We start from the raw sequence: 23371 nt of genomic DNA, 5'->3' as shown, positions 1-23371 counted from the left end.
CTAAGGGAGGCGCATGCTGCGTGTGTGGGTGTTAGCGGTACTGGCGCTAATCTGACGCTGCCTGGGGCTGGTGCTTGCCAGTTCACCAAAATGCTACCAAAAAAACTGTTAGCGATCGCAGGGATCAGGCCTGACTCTGTGAACGCTGCAGTTATGCGTTTAGTGTTTTGTAAGTGACAGTGATCGATCGATGCTGCACTTGGGTGGGCTGGGCTGGGCCGGGCGGAGGGGCAAAACGCAGGTGCTAGCAGGTATCTGGGCTGATCCCGCTAACACTTCGTTTTTGGGAACCCTAAACTGCTGGGGACGCTAGTATAGATCTGATCGGATCAGATATTGATGCGTTCAGATACTATACCACTAAGGGAGGTGTACGGTGCGTGCGTGGGTGTTCGCGGTACTGGCGCTAATCTGACGCTGCCTGGGGCGACGCATATCACCGCCGGGCGATCAGGGGGCTAAACCTTTATTCGGTAATAAACGGCGGGTGCCCTGACACTATATAAAATAAACAAACTAACCAGCGTCACCCGTAACAGTTATACGGTGATCAGTGGTGAAAGGGTTAACTAGGGGGCAATCAAGGGGTTAAAACATTTATTAGATAGTATATGGGGGTCCCTGTCGCTATAAAACGCTGACAGCGAACCTAAATATTTACCTCCCTAACTAGCGTCACCAGCGACACTAATACAGCGATCAGAAAAATGATTGCTTAGTGACACTGGCGACAGGGGGTGATCAAGGGGTTAAAACTTTTTTAGGGGGGGTTAGGGGGGTACCCTAGACCTACAGGGGGCTAACACTAACTGTCCTACCACTGCTAACTGTCACAAACTGACACTATGCAGTAATCAGGAAAAAAAAAAAAAAAAAAACCTGCTTGGTGTCAGTTTGTGACTGGGGGGGGGGGGTCGGGGGGGGATTGGGGGTGTTTAGTGTGCCTGGCATGTTCTACTGTGTTGTGTGTGAGTGTTGGTGCACTTACATGTCTTCTCTCCTCGGCGCTGGAACGGAAACTGGCCAGCCGAGGAGAGATGACATCACATCCTCTGCCTCTGTGTACTATACAGAGACAGGGGATGTTTCTCATTGGCTGGGAGCGATCGCGAGGGGGGGGCCACGATCGGATGGTCTCCCCCTCGTCTCTCATCGCTTCCAACCAAACGCCGACCGCCGATGGCACCGGGGGGGGGTCCGATCGGACCCCCCGCTCGCGGGAAGGCAATCACGTACCAGGTACGTGATTTTGCCTCCCCGTGCCGCTCTGCTCACGTATATATGCGTGAGGCGGTCGGCAAGTGGTTAATATTTTGTTATAAAATTTTGCAAACAGGTAATTTTTCTCCTTCATTGATGTACGCTGATGAGGCGGCACTGATGGGTGGCAGTGATGGGCACTGATGGGTGGCAGTGATGGGCATTGCTTACACTGGCAGCACTGCTAGGTGGCACTGATTGGCACCACTGGTGGCCGTTGATAGGTGGCACTTGTGGGCATTGATAGGTGGCACTTGTGGGCATTGATAGGTGGCACTGTGGGCACTGGCAGGTGGCAATGGCAGATGGCACTGGCAGGCACAGATGAGGCATATGTGCCTTCTTCCTCTTTGGGACCAATGTCCCTTTAACATAAGCCGGTGATCGGCTTTTTTTTCTCCTCACGCTGTCAGCGTGAGGAGCAAAAAAAAAGATTACTGAGCTTTTGTTTACATCATGTGATCAGCTGTTATTGGCTGACAGCTGATCACATGGTAAGTGGCCGGGATCAGCCCCTTACTCGGATTTGCGATCATCCGAGTCTCCGTGACTCGGTGATCACAGCGCACGCACCGCCCGCCCGCACAGGGGAGGACTTCCCATGACATTAAATTGAGGTCCGCGCTGTGGCCGTCATTCGGCTATGGGCCCGGACCTCAAGTGGTTAAGGTAATATAGTGTGTGTGTATATATATCTATATAATATATGTATGTGTATATAATATATATATATATATATATATATATATATATATATATATATATATATATATATATATATATATATATATATATATATATATATATATTTTTTTATTTTTTTATTTTTTTTTTATTATTATAATAATAGTACAGTATCTCACAAAAGTGAGTACATCCCTCACATTTTTGTAAATATTTTATTATACATGTTTTTATGTGACAACATTGAAGAAATTACACTTTGCTACAATGTAAAGTAGAGATTGTATAGCTTGTATAACAGTGTAAATTTGCTGTCACCTCCAAAATAACTCAACACACAGCCATTCATGTCTACAACAAAAAGTTGGCAACAACAAAAGTGAGTACCCCCCTAAGTGAAAATGTACAAATTGGGCCCAAATTGTCAATATTTTGTGTGGCCACCATTATTTTCCAGCACTGCCTTCACCCTCTTATACAAGAAAAAGAACCACTGCTCCAGGTGTATAAAGATGAGGCTGATTGGGGTATCTTTCAGAGTGCTAGCCCCAGCCCGCCTCCGTGGAAAGCTTGCAAAAGAAGAAAGAAATGGCTGCACATCCAGAACTTCCGATTGCCTTTTATTTTGTTTCATAAAGATAACACCAAAGACACCAAATTGTTGTCATGTAGACGCGTTTCACACGTACATTTTGTGCTTAATCATTATCCTTGTGAACCAAAATAAAAGGCAGTCGGAAGTTCTGGATGTGCAGCCTTTTTCTTTCTTCTTTCCCAGCCTTCACCCTCTTGGGCATGGAGTTCACCAGAGCTTCACAGGTTGCCACTGGAGTCCTCTTCCACTCCTCCATGACAACATCATGGAGTTGGTGGATGTTAGAGATCTTGCGCTCCTCCACCTTCTGTTTGAGGATACCCCACAGATGGCTCAATAGGGTGTAGGTCTGGAGACATACCTGGCCAGTTCATCACCTTAACCCTTAGCTTCTTTAGCAAGGCAGTGCTAATCTTAGAGGTGCGTTTGGGGTCGTTATGTTGGAATACTGCCCTGCAGCACATTTTTTGAAGGGAGGGGATCATGCTCTGCTTCAGTATGTCACAGTACATGTTGGCATTCATGTTTCCCCCAATGAACTGTAGCTCCCCATTGCCGGCAGCACTCGTGCAGCCCCAGACCATGACACTCTCACCACCATGCTTGACTGTAGGCAAGACACACTCGTGAGATACTGTGTGTGTGTGTGTGTGTGTATATAGTGGTGTATTTTTTTTTTTTTTTTACATTGCCAAGTGCTTTTCTCCCAGGACTCACTGGATGTATATGCTCTGCTGTTTGAAGGTTGGACACTGGGCATATCAGAAGGCACAATTCTTCCTAGTGGCTTTACCTGCTCATATACTAAGTAAGCCTAGTTTGGCTGAAATAATATAATATCTTTATCATACAGTATAAGACACAGGCAACATATTCGTACACCATGGGTTATAGGCGCACACCTAGTGATTGGCCACTGACAAGCTTTGAGGACACGCCCACTTGGGCACCTTTTCTATAACCCCACCCCACTCCATGGATCCTCTGTTTGTTTTTTGCTAGTGTCTGGAAGTAATGGACCTCCGTTACAAAGAAATCTGCTTCATTAGCTTATTATTTTCTTTGAATTTTTTAGTCAACACTTCTGTCTTTTAATGTCTACACAGGAGCAGCATACCCAGATTGGTGTAACCTAGGTAAAACCTTGGGAGCTGTACCTGGACTCCATGCTGTGGGGATGTCGTGTAACGTTGCTTATGTCACGGTATCCTTAATGGGCGCTCGCTGTTGCACTTGGTGCAATGCGTTGAATTAGTTGCAGGTTGCTATACAGGTCCAGCACTGTGGTCCATTGCTATGGAACCCAGGCCCTAAAGCCATGTTGAGGGGCGAAGCCTGGACTTTATCTACAGTCCGGTGTCAGACGGGTAGGACAGGGTCACCCTGTATCTGAACGTTACTGTAAAAACTGGCTTTGTTTGAAATGTATTCACTTCACAGTGCAAACTTTTCAAACTTGGTGCTAAAATTGAAACCACTCAGAGCTCAGTGTTAAGCCTCGTACACACGATCGGATTTTCCGCAGACAAAACCTTGAACTTTTGTCCGAAGGCGTGTGCCTGGATTTTGTCTTGCATACAAACGGCAAGGAATTGTTGGCCAACAAACATGAACATAGTGATGTACTACGTGGTTTTTCAGCCCTTTAGCGCCACCCTTTGGGCTCCTTCTGCTACTTTCGTGTTAGTAGAAGTTTGGTGAGTGTTGATTCGTGCTTTTCAGTTTGCGCTTTTCATTTCGTGCTTTTCAGTTTCTGAACGGCCATTCGTCAACCAGACATGTTGCAGAATCGGAGGAGATGACGTGTTATTTATTATTGGCCTTGGAGTTATTGCTTTGACCCAAGTCCAGTCCAGGAACAGGAAGAGGAGGATTTCTTGGACCAAAAATTGGTTGCTTTATTAATCCTGACCAATTATGTCATATGCCTTTGCTGCGGGAGCTCCAGGAGAATAATCCAGATGATTTTCTCTGGATGACGGACCCCTGCTTTCACCAACTCTTGGCATTGCTGACCTCCTATATTAAGAAGCAGGACACATGCATTAGGCTTTTATTTTATTTTTTGGTTGAATAATGATTTGATTTGGTATATTTTATATATATTTTTGGATGCATTGAATGCACTTTTTGGTTAAGTTCTGTTGGCAGATAGCATGTCTAATTGTATTTGTTTTCTTTTTTTTAATGCACAATAAAAAAAATTGTGGAGAATAATACTTGGCTATGTGTTTTACTTCAAATGACAGTTTCGGAGTAGGTTACATTTTAAAAAAATACAATGTAAAATTGACAGGGGACAAAAACATAGTTGTATCTTTGATCTTAAAAACTATGGGATAATGGTGTTGTGGTAACTTGCCCCCCCCAGCCCCCCCCCAAAAAAAAAAAAGTAAAGAAAAAAGCATAATAATATTATTCTTGAGATCACTAGAAAAAAAAAGCCTTTGAAAATTTGTTTGCAATAACTCCATCACTATCACCAGCAAAGCAGCTTCATTATTATCCCATTAAAGAAGAAGAGCATGTGCGCTGCATTTCAAGATTTCATATTTTGCCACGTCACGAATGTTAATTCTCCATTACTAACGCTAGTTTACAAGACCAACCGCTTCTGGCTTGTCCTTGCTTCCGAGCATGCGTGTTTGTACTTTGGTCTTTTGTCCGACGGACTTGTGTACACACGCTCGGAAATTCCGACAACAGACATTTGTCCGGAAAATTTTAAAACCTGCCATCCAACATTTGTCTGTGCAAAATCCAACAACAATTGTCTGATGGAGCGTACAAATGGTTGGATTTTCCGCCAACAGCCTGTCATCACACATTTCCCATCGGAAAATCCGATCTTGTGTATGCGGCTTTAGGTGGCTAACAAGGTGTTACATAACACTACTGGTTACACACTTTAATGCCACTTCCACCTTGAGCCTGCATACTTCTTCTAGACACGCTTACCCTATGTCTTGCACTCTAATCCGTGAGTACCCCTCAGGAGAATACCCTTACTTATGGCTATCGCAGAGACCAGGCACAAGGAATAAAATTCAAAATTACAGGCATTCACTCTGCCAAAGGCCCCACAGTGACGATGCGTCCCTTGCACAGGAGCAGGACTCAGTTCAAACTCCGGTGTCTGCATCTGTTTCTAACTCTACTTAAAAGGGAAGTAAATGAATCCTTTTCTTTTTTCTTTTTTTTTTATGATTCATACTTGCCTAGGTGGCTGTAGCATGGGTCCTATGCTACTTCTGTCCCTGGTGCCTCAGTAATGAAAACCAAAGGATCGAACACCGCCTATTACATGGTTTTCAGAGCTCTGTGAGCATAGAGCTGCAGACTGGGGGGTTGATTTACTAAAGGCAAATAGACTGTGCACTTTGCAGAGGGCAGTTGCCCTCTGCAAGTGCAATTGATCCAGAGCTTATTAAATGAGGTAAGGCTTGACTTTGCAAAGAGTACCCAATCCTGTGCAAGGAAAATTAAAAAAAAAAGCATTTTTGCTTGCACGTGTTTGGATGATGGAAGTCAGCAGAGCTTCTGCTCATTTACTGAGCAATTGCTCTTGCAGAGGGCAACTGCATTTTGCAAAGTGCACAGTCTTTTTCCCTTTAGTAAAGCAACCCCTGTCAGTCCCAGTCCCAGTTCTCTGCTCATCTCCCTCCTCACTCATTGGAGCTCTGAGGAGTGCAAAACAAACTCATAGGAGAAATACAGCCAAACAATTTCACAGATTACGATCGGAATACAGCCATCTTTGTCCAGGGCTCTGAAACAACCAGCCTCTTCCCCTTCTCCAGTTTCTGAACCAGGGTTGGATTCTGATGTGTCAGTCTTTGAGGATGCAGACACAAAAGGAAATGAACAAGATATTGAGGCTGTATTGAAGGAAACTGAGGAAGATGGTTCTTCCCCAGACTGCTGTTTTGTTCATGGGGGGAGCTTCATGCAACTTGCTTGCTAACATTGAAAAGCTCATTGCCTCTATCCCCACAAGCCTTGGCATTGTGCAACATGACTTTCCTCCATCTCGCGTTGCCCCTTTGGGTACAATGAGACCTGCAAAATTTCTGAAAAACGTTCCCTGTTCATGAACAGATAAATTGTGCAGTATATTGCAATTTGGTCACTCCTGAAAGGATTTTCATTCCCCCCAAAATCTTTACTCTTAACAAGTGGAAAAAGAGTTTGCAAAGAAGTGGGTGATTCTTGTAGTTTATCCTGCTTTTTCTGTCCTAAACAAACATATCACTGTACCTACTGAAAGATGTCATGCAGATCTCCTGCAGAATCTTTGAAAGAAGGGACATCAGCAATATGATGATCGCTGGTGCAATGCTTTCCAGGCTCCTAAATAAAAAGTAAATGCACATTTTTTTTTTTTTACCTGCAAAAAATGTGCATTTATTTATTTTTATAAAGTGAACTTATCCTTTAAGCCCTTCCTTGGTCTTGGGCCTTATGATAACTCTCTTCGATGTCATCCCTTTAGCTTAATTCCTTACAAGGGCTGTGCAAATAGAGATTCCTGGGTATATTCTCCTTCCCCCAAGTGAAAAGTCCTTATGGAGGACATAAGCCTCTCTGTTTGGCATGGTGTAGGATCATTGGTCCCTGGCAAAGTCCAGGCTCTCCATCAGTCTGTTGGAACTGTGGGCAGTACAGCTATCCCTGATTCATTTGAATGGCCTTCTGGAAGGCCATTCTGTAAAAGTCCAGTCAGACACTGCCACGGCGGTGGTATATGTGAACCACCAAGGGGGCAGAAAAAGCCTCACCACCACCAAGGTAGTCAAACTTATTCTCAGGTCAGTGTAACAGCAAGTCACTTTCACATTTTTGGCACACAAAACTGGAAAGCAGATGATCTCTGAACTAAGAAGTTTATTCGATATGTGAGTAAGCAAGATCCTAAGATCCCGTGGCAGATGCTCTGGGATCAATACATCCTGATTTATGTGTTTCCTCCTGGCTCTGGATAGTATGGTATTCATACCTGATTCATCTGTTTTCAAATACTCTATGGTGATTGCGAGATTGGCCAGATCTACCTTCCCAGAGTTTATTCTTGCATCCTGTATATCGGTCGCTGGATTTAACAGCATGTCTTTTGAAAATCCGGTGCTGAGAGACGATTCTCTGAGGGCTGTCATTCCCACCATGCTCAGGGCCTGCAATTCAAATTTTAGGTGGGTTTACCACTATAGCTGAAAGGCTTACTTTAGACTTTGCGAATCCCTTGGCTTCAACCCTTGCTCTTTTCCATCAGTTGGCTACTCCCTTTTTTTTTTTTTACAGATGGGACAGACCAGCATTTGAAGCTAATTGCCATTGAAGGACAGGTTGTGACCTTGACTGTTCTAACAGCTTCTAGCTAACCTAACCATTCCTTAATCTGTAGTTTTGCTTAGGAGGTGATGCATGTTCTTCACCCTGTGAGGTCTTACCTTGAGCTATGGGACTTGAACTTGGTCTTCGTTTATTTAGAAGCCTCCATTTTAAACATCAAGGAATTTGCTACTTTGACTTTGGGCTCAGAAGGTGGCTTTTCTTACTGCTGTCACCTCGGTCAGGAGGGATTTGTGGCTTGCATCATTGTCTTGCTAAACTCCTTTTCATGTTTTGCACAAAGATAAAGTTGTTTAAAGGCCTAGGCCAACCTTTTTACACTTTACTTTTTTTGACCTAAATTATCTAGAGATTAGTAATGCTGTCAGTTCGTAATTCCGAACAGTTCCTGTAGTGTAGACTGTCTCACCTTAGAGTGTAACCAATTATTTATGAATGTGAAACCATTTCGTAGGCTGTTATCCTGAAGAATAAGGATCCACTTTCCCTGTTACAGCTCACTGTACCATAGCAGTAAGTGCTTCCTGGCCTTCAGACATCAGGGGCTGGTCTCCCAGGTTTGTGCAACCCGTCTTCCATCTACACCTTTACCAAGTTGTATAGGGTGGATATGACTGTATTGACAGTTGCCAGCTTCAGTCATAAGAACCTGCAGGCAGCTGTGTGCACCCATTTTTTCCCTGGAACCCAAGGATTTCCCTTTGGCTGTTTGGGTGTCCTCTACTGCCCATGAGTTTTAGAACTTCTGTTGAATGCCCCACATGTATTAAATCTTTGGTGGTCTGTCTCTTCATGAACAAAGGAGAAATAAGCTTTTTTTATCCCATTGTAAATCCTATTGGTTTTTGTTTGAATATTTTTTATCGAATTTTTCTCAAATGAACATTTATAAAAGTATACAAATGAAATGCAATAAGCAGTATAAATATGACATATCTCTTGTCCGGTATTATGAAAAGTAAAAAACTTAACAGGCTGTACAAATTCCATTTTAGGGTAGGATAAGTAGTGATAAACCGAGCAAAGGTAATCTGAGCAAAAGATATAACAATGGTAATAATTGCATGTGAGATGGAAAAAGAAAGGGGGAAGGAGGGGGTGAAGATGGGGAGGGTAGAGTGGAGTGGAGTGGAGTGGAGGGGGAAGGGGGAAGAAAGCAACAGTATAAGTTGTAGATCAATATGGTGTAGTCAAAGGTCGTATCTTTTTGTGTACCAGAGGTTCCAAGGCTTCCAGAGTCTCATGAGGTTGGTGTATGTGTTTACCACGAGAGAGGATAGACTCATACATGCAGTGAGAATGTACTAATGTAACTATGTCTGTGATACTGGGGACATCCTTTGTCTTCCATTTCCTGGCAATTAGGAGTTTAGTTGCCAAGAGAATGTGTGTGGTTGCAAGTCGGAGGTTTGTTGGCAAGTCATCAATGGTCAGGTTGAGGATGGCAAGATGAGGGGTTAGTGAGATGATGATCTGCAATATGTCTCATAGCATTATCTCTACTTCAGTCCAGAGGTGTCATATGCGTGGGCAAGCCCAAAATATGTGTATAAGGGTACCAGGTAAGGAGCTGTCCCTCCAACAGTCATGTGAGGTATGTGTGTGGAATTTGGCCATTTTAATTGGTGTCATATACCATCTCATCAATATTTTTTGAGTGAGTTCCCATAAGGAGGTGCAGGACGTGTATTTATAGATAGATTTGATGGCTTGTTGCCATTGCTGGTCTGAAAAGTGGTTTTGTATGTCAATTTCCCAGTTGCAGAGTGGTTTGGTTATTTGAAATATGTTTTTTTCTTGCAGGATTGAATATCTAGGTCTCCCTAGTTTTATGTTTTTCAGAGAACAAATAATCCCATAGATTTAAAGGCAGGGATCCCTCTAGGAGAGGATTTGCTGTCAGGCATTGTTGTATTCTATAGTAAGTAAGGAAGTCTTTGGCAGGAGCTTTGAGTTCCTCTTGAATATGTGAGAATGACTTATTAGCAACTAGTGAACGGAGTTCATGGGTGTAAGTCACTCGGTCTGTTATCCAGTTTGGGAAGGGTAGGTCTGGGGTCAGTAGTTTTAACGTCCTAAGGTGGACGGGTATTGGTTTAGTCAGAAGATTTGTCCATTTAGTATAGTGTATTTTTCTCCAAGTCTTGACAGAGGCTTGTATGGTAGGAGAGTAAAGGTTCAGTTGAGAGCTTTTAGTGGTCATGCTAAATAGCCAGTCAGAGAGGTTTGCTCCTGGTGCCATAGAGTTCACTATATCGCTCCAGAGCGTAGTGGGTTTTGTGTACAACCATTCTCTCATTTGAGAAAGTATAGAGGCTAAATAGTAGTCTCTAATATCGACGTGACCCATCCTCCCATTGAATCTGTGTTTGATAAGCATGACTGCATCTAGGTTTTTTGCCTTGCCATATATATTGGTTCAGGATGGTTTGTAGGGAGTTGAGATAGGAGTGTGAGAGAGGTATGGGAAATGTACAGAAAATGTATAATAGCCTGGGCAGTACCATCATTTTGAAGGCCGCCAAGTGGCCAGCCCATGAAAATTCATGTTTAGAGATGTTTGTCGTTTCTTGGATCAGCATTTGTTTAATGTGAGTGTAGTTGTGGGCAAATAGACCTTTTGTGGACTTGGTGAGTGTAATTCCTAGGTATTGTATCCCTGTGTCTGCCCAAGGATAAGGGTATGTATTCCTAAGAAGGTTGCTAGTGATTGAGTCAAGGCCTATGTCCAGAATGTATGATTTATGTTCATTTACTTTATAGTAAGAGACATCGCTAAATCGTTGTAGTAGTTGTACCAAAGCCAGGGAAGCAATGGGGTTCGTGACCATCATTATCGCATCATTTTGTGCTCTATAGTGCCTATTTTGAAGCCTGCTATTTCACGATTGGTTCTAACATGCTCTGCTAGAGGTTCCATCACTAGACTGAAAATGAGTGGCGATAAAGGACAGCCTTGGTGGGTGCCATTAGTGATAGAGCATGGTTTGGATAACATTTCTGAAGTATATACCCATGCCGAGGGGCAAGAGTATAGTGCCATGATGGCGGACAGAATAGGTCCCTGAAATCCAAATTTGATGAGGGTCGCTTTCATATACTCCCAGTGGACTCTGTCGAATGCCTTCTCTGCATCCAGGGAGAGGAGCAGGGAAAGCGTTCGAGTCGATCCAGCACTGTGAATGATATTGATAATTCTGCGGGTTGCATCAAATGTTTGTCTGCCTTTTGTGAAACCTGACTGGTCTCTGTGAATGAGTAAGGGCATTAGGTCTATCAGTCGGTTGGCTTTGATTTTGGCATATATTTTAGTATCCAGATTTAGCAAAGAGATGGGTCAGAAGTTTTGTGCGCTCGTGGGTTCCTTCCCTGGCTTCGGTAGCGTAATGATTAAGGCAGATAACATTTCTGGAGGGAGAGAGGAGGACAAGGCAGCGTCGTTGTAAATGTTAGAAAGGGTGATAAAATTGTACCAAACTTTTTATAATATTCCCTAGTGAGTACATCAGGACCTGGGGATTTGTTGGAGGGGAGGGCTGAGATTGTTCGTGTAATTTCTAGGGAGGTGAATGGCACATTTAACAGCTGCAGGTGATCTTCAGATAGCTTGGGAAGATTAATTTTGTGAAGGAACGATGCTATATCCTGAGAAGAAGGTTGTGTAACAGAGGAATCCTCTTTTAAATTGTAAAGGGTATTATAGTAGTCACTAAACGCATCTGCAATGGCTAAGGGATCAGTTAGTTTTTGTTTTGAGATGGGGTGGTAAAGGTGGGTGATTTTAGTTTTGGAGTAATGACCTTTAATTCTAGTGGCCATGGCTTTCCCTGCCTTGTTGCTGGTGGAGTAGTGTTTGGCTTTAAAGTGAGTATGGGCTTTTTCGTAGGATTCTAGTAGATGAGTTCTTAATTCTTGCCTAAGGAGATTTAATTTATTTTTGGTAGTGGTGTCTGGATTGGATTGGTTCTGGCTTTCTAGAATTTTGATCTCGGATGTAAGGGAATCTAGACGCTGTGATCTTCTCCTCTCTCTAGCTCCTAGTTGTATAAGGATCCCCCTAATGAATGCTTTGTGGGCATTCCAGAGGACCGAGTTATTGCTAACAGATCCTACATTAATGACAAAGTATTCCTCTAATCGGTCTTTGATGTACTCTGAGTAAGTTGGGGAGTGAATGATGGCCGCATTGGCTCTCCATATCCGCGCAGTGGAAGAAGATTTTGACTCATTCAAAGTCATGGTAACTGGGGCATGGTCGGACCACGTTATGGTGGAGATCTCTGAGGAGGCTATTTTGGACAGGGTCCACTTGTCTACCAAGAAATAGTCAATCCGGGTGTATGAGTTGTGGCGAGGGGAGAAGTAAGAGTAATCTCTTTCTGTGGTATGGTGGCATCTCCAGACATCATAAAGGTCGTGTGACCGTATAAAGGAGCCCATAGGAGATGTGGACCTGCTGGTTTGAGATGAAGTGTCTACGGAGTTGTTGGGTACAACATTGAAGTCCCCACAGATAATAAGATGGCCTTGACGGAAACGGTTGATTTTCTTCATGAGTTTATATAGAAAGCTGATTTGTTTCTTGTTAGGGGCGTAAATTGTTACAATGGTATATCTGACATGGTTAGCAATCTAGAGCTAGATATCTGCCATTTGTATCCACCATGCTGTTGTGGAGTGTGAAAGGGGTTGTATTTTTAATGGCTATTAGAACTCCATTCTTTTTGTCGGGCCCTGAGGCTTTGAAAATGTTTGGGAAGTTCTTATTGGTACAGGAGGGCACTGCAGAGATTTTGAAGTGCGTCTCTTGCACGCAAAGGACATCGCAGAGGGAGGTTTGTGCAGTTTTCCACATAGATACTCTTTTTGCTGGGTGATTTAAGCCTTTTGCGTTCAAGGACACAAATTTAGGCATCTTGGGCGGTGTTGTGAAGTAGATCAAGAAAATGTAGTACTTAGTTATGAGTGGTCAGTTAGGTGCAGTAGGGAAACTTGGAACGTTGTTGGATCCTCGGATTTGTCGTGACGGTGGTCTTTAGAGAAGGATTTGTTTCGTAGTCTTGTGCTCTCCAGGGAAAAGCAAGAGGGGAAATAGACAGGAATGTGACAGTTAGTGTAAAACAACAGCAGAGTGATAAGGGAGGAATCAGGGGTCAGTAGTATAACCAGTGAACTACTGAGTACGTTTGAGGGTAATAGTTCATGGGCTATCTTTAGCGAGCAGGCCCTGAATCGGGGTGCAGACGTGTATTTAGCACAGTGGTGTCACTAACCTCATCTCTTACTTGTGAGAGCTGGAGCCGGGGTCCTTTGACGTGGGATTGAGCACCTTCTGGATGTCCCTTCTGGATAGAGGCATCAAATTCTGGAAGGAGTTTCCATTTCTTGAGCAGTTGAATACCCTCTTCCACTGTGTGGATGTTGTGCTTCACCTCATTCATGGTGACTAGAAGTTTGGTCGGGAATCCCCATTGGTATGGGATCTTGTGGTTGTTTAAAGGTTTGGTTATGTTGTGAAGTTGGTGCCGCTGTTGGCGGGTGTATTGGGAGAAATCAGCAAAAAGTTGTAACTTCGAGTATGGAGGCGGTAGTTGGTCGAGACGTCTTGATGTGGCCAGGAGCATATCCTTGGTATGAAAGAAGTGAATCTTCATAAGAGTGTCACGGGGTACTTCCGCTGGGAGATGAGAAGGCTTCGGTAGGCGGTGGATGCGGTCAATTATGGTCTCCACAGGCGGGAGGTCTGGCAGGAGCGATGAGATCAGTTTTCTAGCATATACATTTAAATCAGCTGGTAGGATAGATTCGGGTATACCGCGTATTTTTACGTTGTTGCGTCTCGATCGGTCCTCGAGGTCTGCCATTTTGGCTCGCACCCACTGTTGTTCTTCTCTAGTATGATCGTGTGCATCCACTAGGTCATTGACTGTTTCTGTCATGGTGCCCATCTGTTGCTCAATGTGGCCTAATTTGTGCCCCATACAGATCATCACTGATCTAAATGCTGAGAACATGGAGGATATGTCATTGTGCAGTGAGCTATGCAGAGAGATCAGCATTTCTTTTAGCATAGTGTCAATAACAGGCTGGTTGGAAGTGGGGAAGGCCGCTATAGGAGATGACACAGGAGCCTGTATAGGGAGATGCTCAAGTGGAGGCCTTACCTCCGGAGCCTGGGCTGCTGTATCCAGTCGCATCCGGATTTAGCTGGGCTGTTTGACGTGGAGGACGGTCCAAATGATTCAGAGGGGCCTGAGTCGTCTTCCAGAGGTAGGATGTTGGATGCCTCTGCATCAGGCAGATCAGTGTAGGCCCGATCGCTTCGTGGTGAGCGATCGTGGGCGCCATCTTGGATAAGGCCTCTGGGAGGCACAGTGAAGAAATCCATCAGCTTTCTCGGTTGATGGTGCTCTTTGCGTTTACGGGTAGTCCCGGTCTGGTTCCCCAGCGTGTGAGGGTCCTGGTGGGTCATTTTTGTGTGACAGGTTAGCGTTGCTGGCGATCGTGTCCCCGTTCAGTGCAGGAGCTGAGGAGTCAGGCTGCCATTCAGCTCGGCGGTTAGCCACGCCCCCAATCCTATTGGTTTTTGAGGGACACAGTTTCCGCTCCTGTTTTGTTTTTTTCCCTAATTGACTTGTTGCATTTCTTAGTTGTCAGTTTTGAGAAGGCTTTCACCTTCCACTACTCTTTCTATTTAATTGCTGTTTGCTACAACCAAGTTACACAGTAGATACGGGATACAGCCATCAGGGGAAGCTACCCCCCTTATTTTATTTTGTGTACATTCCTACATATGAATCCACGGTACTGTGTGTCTCAGTGGACATCAGAGAAAAGGAGTTTGTGCGGCTATGATAGAGTAGGAGCCAAGAAAGCTGCTATAATCTATTGAATATAAGATCTCCTTACATTATGTAAGTGTTCTGTAGGTTTGTGTCAAGCTCTGTTTGTCACCAGAGCACATTTATAAACCAGTAAAGGTAAAATTCACTGTGGGTAGATGTAAATTTGAGCTGGGCACATATATCTACAGTGTTTTGTTATCTCTCTTCAAAGCACTATGTCCCGTAGCTGTCTCCTGCCCCATACTTCTCTTTTCAGCCTGATAACTCCTGACAAGTTTTCTGTCTCACATGATAAAAGCAGCCTGGTTTTTGTGTTGGGGAGGATGCTGTAAATAGATAAGCAGAGCCCTGAACTATTCAACAAACAGAGCTGAAAGTTTCTACCTATGAGGAGAGAGGGGATGTGTGCCTTTTCTCCAGTCAGCTGTCTTGGCTGTATGCCCAGGCTTCACTGCAGTGTTGACCAGGAAGAGAAAATCTCTAACACAATGTGCACTTTCTAAACAGTATATAAAGATGAAGACAGCAGACATGCATGTAAAACTTATGTAGGGAGATTTGTTTCATCCCTGTGTATCATCCGAGGCTGTTCACTTCACTGTGTATTTGTGAGGGTTTACATCAACTTTAAAACGCATGCACCCGTAGACTCACATGTTGTGAAAGTTTGCCGATAGTCGCTTTTGCTGCTTTAAAAAAATATTAGTGTTGGCAACTTGAAATAACCAGCCAGTTAAATTATGTATTTTACTTTTTTTTTCCCTATAGACTGTGAATTTTATAATTGTTCCAATAACAAGGCAAATCTGATCAGATTCTCTTACATCTACATTCATGATCTGTGTTTTGTTTTGAATTTATGTGGCAATATTTTCTTTATCATATTTGCTCTTATAGTTCCTGGCCTGGGTGGTATGCAGCCTACTCCAACTGTTGGACCACCATTTAACCAGCCACCTGCTCCAGCTATGGCCCAAGGACAAGCTTCCAAGATGGTTGTCTCTACTGCACCTTTAATAACACCATCTTCTCAGCCCAGTCTGGTTTCTACAGTAACCACAGGGCCTGGACCAGTGCAAGGGCAGTTGCCGCAACAGCCAGCTCCGCAGCAGCCAGTCCCACCACAAATGGTATTGCAAACATTGCTTATGCTAACCTTATATTTAAGTGTTTTCTTTAGGACACATTTTATATTTTGTGAAATAAAATTTCTGCTGAATTTAAGGGAGCCCATGTGGCAAGTTCCCTGTTGAATTTTTGAATTCAATATTTTGAATTAATGATCATGCATAGATGCATGATTTCTTAGGTAAATTTTCATGTGGGCAACTTTTTCTACCCCTCAATGTGTTGTACCTGAGAAAACAACTAGACTTCTGTGATAAATTAGAAGCCTCATTGTTATCCACGGTTTTGGCAGATTTTGTAATCTGAACTTGACTAATTTCCTTTCTGTTTTCTCAGCAGGCTAGATCTAATGTTTGAAAGAGCTTGGGACAAATTGTAGATCTCTGTGAAAGAGCAAAAAAAGTTGAATGAACTTTATTGGTTGCCACTTTTAACCCCAAGTAAAGGAAATTAATACTCCAAAGGTATATAAAGAGTTTATTAACAACCTTAATTGGCTAAAATTTTATAGCATAAAAACAATTGAATCCAAAATTGATCAGACATAATAGCCTACGTTTTCCCTTGTATAGTGGGGGCAAGATCTGAGTTTGCTGAAACCTGTAATAGAAATGGGCCGAAATGGCCATTTCTGTTACAGGTTTCAGCACATGCAGATCTTGCCCCCACTATGCAAGAGTGCATGCATCCTATTTTATGTCCAATTCTGGATTCAGTTGTTTTTATGCTATGGAATTTTAGCCGATTGAGGTTGTTAAACTTTTGTATTTTTATATACCTTTTGGAGTACATATTTCCTTTATGTTGGGTGGAGGTTGCATTCACACCTGAGATTTTTGTTTTCAGGCAGAAAGTCGTGTGATTTTACCGCAACTTTTACCGTGTTTTTGCCACAATTTTGCACAGGTCAAAAGGTCACTGATGTAAACAGCAGAAAACCGCCTGTAATCTGCCCAAAAAGAAGCTCATGTACATTTTTGAGCTTCAGGCGTTTTGATTCAGTCTACAAAATGCTCAGATGTGAACAGGGGCCATTTAAATGAATGGGATTCTGCTTGTTGGGCTTTTCTTTTCTCGCGTTTTACGAGCTGAAAACGCTCAGGTGTGAATGCAGCCTAAAATTGGCAACCAATAAAGTCCATTCAACTTTTTTTGCTCTTTCACATATATTTTTGGATGTGGTGCCACAACAAACATGGCGTGTCTCAGTTGCACTTAATTGTAGATTTGTGTCCTCTCCTAGGGTCTGTTGTCAAAATTCCTGGAAGGCACACACCAACAAAGATGAGGCCAGTTGAGTTGCAAGGTCATCAGCTGGCATACCTAGGGGAAATTTTACCTTGGCAGGGTTTACGTACTACTTTCAGACATAGTGTGCATCATGCGATTTGAACCCGGAACTGCAGCATTGTAAAGCCAAAGTTCTAGTCAGTAGTTGTTCAGACGCTAAAATAAAATGTGATGTGAACTTGAATCTGAGGTACTGGCTGGGCAACACATATTTTTAGAGGCTTACCAGCTACAGCTGCCTAACCACTAGCCTGTCATTCTCACATTTACAAAGTTATCAGTGCTCTCCATTTCAAACCTCCTGAAATCCACAACATGTTATACAAAGATTCTTGCTGTACATGAATCACAATCCAAGGAAAATGAATGAATCCAACAACATGTGCAAGTAATGTATATTAACCACTTAAGGTCCGCCCTATAGCAGTTTCACTGCTACAGGACGGGCACCTCTGTGCTGGATCACTTATATGTACATGATACATGATGGTGAAGGATGTAAATTTTATTTGGGTACAGTGTTTCAAGACAGCGCAATTGTCTGTTAAAGTAACGCAAAAAATGGCCTGGTCATGAAGGGGGTGAATTTTTAGGAGAGGTCAAGGGGTTGATCTGTGATGTATGTGGATGCATAATGTAATAATGTCATTTCAAAGTAGACACGCCAATAAAATACATACTTTGTACAGTGAGGGAAAAAAGTATTTCATCCCCTGCTGATTTTGTAAGTTTTCCCACTGACAAAAAAATGATCAGTCTATAATTTTAATGGTAGGTTTATTTTAACAGTGAGAGACAGAATAACAACAAAAATATCCAGAAAAACGCATTTCAAAAAAGTTATACATTGATTTGCATTTTAATGAGTGAAATAAGCATTTGACCTTTTCGCAAAACATGACTTGGCACTTGGTGGCAAAACCCCCTGTTGACAATCACAGAGGTGAGACATTTCTTGTAGTTGGGCACCAGGTTTTCACACATCTCAGGAGAGATTTTGTCTCCCTCCTCTTTGCAGATTCTTTCCAAGTCATTAAAGCGGGGGTCCACCTATCTATGCTTTTTTTTTTTTTTTTTTTTGAGTTCATTCACAAACTTTTCTTCTCAGCATTACATACTCACATATTGTGTGTAATATGTCCCCCTGTGTCAGATTTAGTTGGAAAGAATAACTTATATTATTCACTGCAGGCGGTTTCCATCTTCATTGTGGGCATTTGAAGCCCACAAGCATTTATTTCCTGGATGTGGGGAATGCTGTGCTCCCAGCATTCACCGCTCATTCCCGCACATGCTCAGTGGCATCCTGGGAAGCCTGAGACTAGCTCCCAGGAGTGTGGGAGAGGCTAGAAACACGCCTACTCCCACGGGAGGAGAACCAGGAAGTGCAAAGAAGAATAGAAAAATAAAAGGTAATTACGGCGATTTAATTTTTTTTAAACGGCATGTCAGCATCTAGGCAAGGAAGAGAATACATACAGATATTGTTCAAAATTTGGGTGGAACTCCGCTTTAAGCGTTTGAGGCTGACATTTGGTAACTCGAATCTTCAGCTCCCTCCACATATTAGCTATGGGATCAAGGTCTGGAGACTGGCTAGGCCACACCAGGACCTTATAAATGCTTCTTGAGCCACTCCTTTGTTGCCTTGGCTGTGTGTTGTCAGTCATTGTCATGCTGGATTACCCATCCATGACCTATTTTCCATGCCCTGGTTGAGGGAAGGAGGTTGTCACCCAAGATTTGACGGTACATGGCCCCATCCATCGTCCCTTTGATGCGGTAAAGTTGTCCTGTCCCCTTAGCAGAAAGACACCCCAAAGCATAATGTTTCCACCCCCATGTTTGATGGTGGGGGTGGTGTTCTTAGGGTCATAGGCAGTATTCCTCCTCCTCCAAATACGGCGAGTTCAGTTGATACCAAAGAGCTTGATTTTGGACTCCTCTGACCACAACATTTTCACCCAGTTCTCCTCTGAATCATTCAAATGTTCATTAGCAAACTTCAGACGGGCCTGTACATGTGTTTTCTTGAGCAGGGAGACCTTGTGGGTACTGCAGGATTTCAGTGCTTCACAGCGTAGTGTGTTGCCAATTGTTTTCTTGGTGACTATGGTCCCACTACCTTGAGATCATTGACAAGATTCTCCCGTGTAGTTCTGGGCCGATTCCTCCCCGTTCTCATAATCATTGAAAGTCCACGAGGTGAGATCTTACATGGAGCCCCAGACTGAGGGAGATTGACAATTATTTTGTGTTGCTTCCATTTCCAAATAATCACACCAACTGTTGATGGTCTTGTACCCTATCCCAGCCTTGTGTAGGTCTACGATCTTGTCCCTGTCATCCTTGGACAGCTCTTTGGTCTTGGCCATGGTGGAGAGATTGGAATCTGATTGCTTCTGTGGACAGGTGTCTTTTATATGGGTAACAAGCTGAGATTCGGAGCACTCCCTTTAAGAGAGTGCTCCGAATCTCAGCTTGTTACCTGTATAGAAGACACCTGGTAGCCAGAAATTTTGCAGATTGATAGGGGATCAAATACTTATTTCACTCATTAAAATGCAAATCGATTTATAACTTTTTTTAAATGCGTTTCTGAATATGTTTGTTATTCTGTCTCTCACTATTAAAAAAAACCTACCATTAAAATGATAGACTTTGGCATTGGACAAACGTGCAAAATCAGCAGGGGATCAAATTTTTCCCTCACTGTATTAATTATTAGGGCACATGTCAGCATTACATAAAAATATTGTTTTGCGCAAAATACCTAATCCCTATTGCCCTGTAAAAAAAAAAAAAAATGGAAAATTGTATCATACTTACCGTAATTTTCCTTTCCTGACGCCAATCCATGGCAGCATACTAGTCATAGGCTCCGCCTTTCTCCCCTCCCTCAGGACAAATGAAATAGCATAAATTAAAGGCCAGTTAGGCCCCGCCCCATTCTTCGTAATTAGTTAGATACCAAAACGCACAAGGGTGGGACCGTATGCTGCCATGGATTGGCGTCAGGAAAGGAAAATTACGGTAAGTATGATACAATTTTCCGTTTTCCTGACGCCACCATGGCAGCATACTAGTGATACATATCCTAGCTGGGTTCTACTTAAACCAAAATAATTTTATATATATATATATATATATATATATATATATATATATATATATATATATATATATATAATATATATTAATATTATTTTCAAATGGGACAGAAGACTGAACAGGCATTCCTCCGAAGCCCACTGATGACAAGGCACCCAGATTCTATTCTGTAAAGGTTGAAAAGGTATGTTGGGAAAAGCATGCCACTTTCCTGTAGAATGAATCCATAGATGCTTTCAACTGGGCGACCTATGAGGCCTCAACTCCTCTGGAAGAGGATGCATCCTGCCACTGAAGGAGGCTCACGACCCATTTCCCATCTGCACAACCAATCTTGCTAAAGTCCAGGAGGCAACCTCTCTTGCCTGATGAATTCCATCTGGAACAGTGAAAGACTTATCATATGAACTGAAAAAAGAGCAATTGTGGACAGAAACTTCTTTCAAGCTCTGGAAATGACAAATTTGTGTGGTTTTCTTGCTTGAACGTCTGAAAAGTTAGACAATGGACAGATGATTGATAGATGGAGGGCTGTCGCTACCTCTGATATAAGCTGAACTACAGGATGCAGCTCTACTCCTGTAACAAAAGCAATATGCTTTTTTGAAGCTATAAGGGCTTGAAACTCAAACCGACTTCTGTTTGACTATTTGCGCTAAATACTGGTTAGTAAGCGATCTCTTAAACCGAACACTGCCCTGTTGGAGTAAACCGTTGAAATAAACCCCAACAGCATCGAATGATTTTAATTGTGAAAGAAGACTGGGGCGGGGCCTAACTGGCTTTTAATTTATGCTATTTCATTGGTCCTGAGGGAGGGGAGAAAGGCGGAGCCTATCACTAGTATGCTGCCATGGTGGCGTCGGGAAAACTGCCTTCCCCCAGGTACTTGCCTAGGCAGCTGAGATCAAATGGTCTTTGGCTACCAATCATTGCTGCAGAGATTCTGTTGTTTTCAATCATCACTCAAATAAGAGGATAAAAAAGTCTGTCCCATGTCCATAGAAAATTAGAATGTGGTTGCATTAATAAAAAAGTTTGTAATATTTTAACACAGGCCCTAATAAATACTCCAGAAGTCTAGGAACCATTTAAAAAGTAGTGAAGCCGTATTAATATGTGCCATCCGGGGAAGGAGCTTGGCTCCAGATGTCAGGCTTGCTTTTGCTGTGGGCTGCACAGCAAAGCAAGCCTGGGCTCCAGCCAGGCCACTCCCCCAATGTTTTTCGCTCTGCCCCTTGAAGCCTAATCATGAGCTTAACCACTTGCTTACTGGGCACTTAAACCTCCTTCCTGCCCAGACCAATTTTCAGCTTTCAGCGCTGTCACTCTTTGACAGTTGCGCGGTCATGCTACAGTGTACCCAAATTAAATTTTCATCATTTTTTTTCACATAGATGGAGCTTTCTTTTGATGGTATTTAATTGCTGCTGGGTTTTTTATTTTTTGCTAAAAAAAACAAAAGACCGAAAATTTTGAAATAAAAAACAAAAGTTTGTTATAAAATTTTGAAAACGGGTAATTTTTCTCCTTCACTGATGTACGCTGATGAGGCTGCACTGATGGGCACCGATAGGCAGGACAATGGGGTACTGATAAGCGGCACTAATTGGCACTGATAGTTGGCACTGATGAGGCGGCACTGATGGTTGGCACTGGGTGGCATTGAAGGGCACTGATAAGCGGCACTGATAACTGATGGACACTGGAAGGTGACACTGATGGGAAGCACTGATCTGTGGCACTGATTATGAGACACTGATGGGCATTGATGGGTGGCACTGGTAGGTGGCACTGGTGGGAACAGAAAATGCAGCCACGCCCTTCTGTGTGAGGGACCAATGTCACTCTGACAGAAGCCGGTGATTGGCTTCCCCCCCCCCCACGCTGACAGCGTGAGGGGAAAAAAAATACTGATTACCGAGCTTCTGTTCACATCACGTGATCAGCCATCATTGGATGACAGCTGGTCACGTGGTAAGGGGCCAGGATCAACCCTTTACTCTGATCTGTGATCAGCCGAGGCTCATAGACGTGCAGACAGCGCTTGCTCGGGAGGACAACCACGGACGCCCTGCCGGCAATTAATGCCCGTGCTGTAGTCGTCTTTCAGTTATAGCGCAGGCGGCAAGTAGTTAATCATGATGAATCCCCACGAATAAGCTCCGAGGAGCAGAGTGAAACACATTGAGGGCAGAGCCTGGCTGGAGCTCAGGCTGAGACTGCCATAAACATTATTACCAGTTTGCTTTGATGTGCGGTCCATGGGCTTATATCTCCTGTTACATTGTTTTAACTTGATTACGGATGATGGGTTACAAAAATGGCAGTCTCTGCTTCATTCCAGAAAATCAACTCTTTAATAGGGTCTCATGGCCTATGGTCATTTCACACTTTAGGCCACTAAGTTTGATTGTCAGTGATGATAGTGACATGAACTTACATGAGTCTTCCAAGAAATCAGTATAGTTGAGCTGCTTCTATGCAGGTCCAATCAATGACCTAGTGACTTCTCAGTGCATTGTACCATCCAAATTTGAGACTAACCCCAGAATCTGAACATATTATTGAGCTGAGTGGTAACTTAACTGGTGCTAATTTTGTTTCGCTATAGCCAGACTGTGAATTCTATTTTTGATCTAAAATGTATTATTTACTTCGCATTACAAGGAAAGTTTACATGGATCATGATAAAAATTATTGTTCCCCTTTAATTCTCTGTATCTCTGGCAGCCCAGTACAGGAGGACCAGGTGGCATACCAACACAGCAGCCTGCTGCACAGCAGATTGGCACCCCGCAGTTGCCTGCCACACAACAATCCGTTGCGAACAAAATGCTTGCGTGGAGTGGAGTTCTGGAGTGGCAAGAGGTGAGTCTTGTTTAAAAAAGCAAGGGAAAAAAAAAAACCTTCCTTAACATGTTGGAAAAAAAGCAGTAAGTTTCCCATCTTAACCCTACAATACAGGTCATAGACTCTGTTATAGGCTAGTACCTTCTGGTGATTGGACACTGGCAAAGCTTTGCAGGACAGTAAGCAAGCAAAGCAATGCAAAATACTTTCTTGTGTTAAAATATGTAGCGACTACAGAAAGAGACATAATTTTGCC

At 43.2% G+C, this 23371-nt stretch overlaps 1 protein-coding gene across 2 annotated transcripts in view; it reads left to right on the top strand.

Moving 5' to 3' along the window:
* Positions 1-23371, top strand: part of MED25 (mediator complex subunit 25) — a 328200-nt gene that overhangs the window by 113567 nt on the left and 191262 nt on the right. For both annotated transcript variants that reach the window (XM_073602256.1, XM_073602257.1), the window contains 2 exons: positions 15631-15863; positions 22996-23133. In XM_073602256.1, coding sequence (XP_073458357.1) covers positions 15631-15863; positions 22996-23133 — 371 coding nt within the window. The remainder of the gene's footprint in view (positions 1-15630; positions 15864-22995; positions 23134-23371) is intronic.

Source organism: Aquarana catesbeiana, linkage group LG10 (genome assembly GCF_042186555.1).
Source record: "Aquarana catesbeiana isolate 2022-GZ linkage group LG10, ASM4218655v1, whole genome shotgun sequence".
Lineage (NCBI taxonomy): Eukaryota > Metazoa > Chordata > Amphibia > Anura > Ranidae > Aquarana > Aquarana catesbeiana.
Note: the sequence above shows the minus strand (reverse complement) of the source record. Positions and strands in the feature narration are given on the sequence as shown.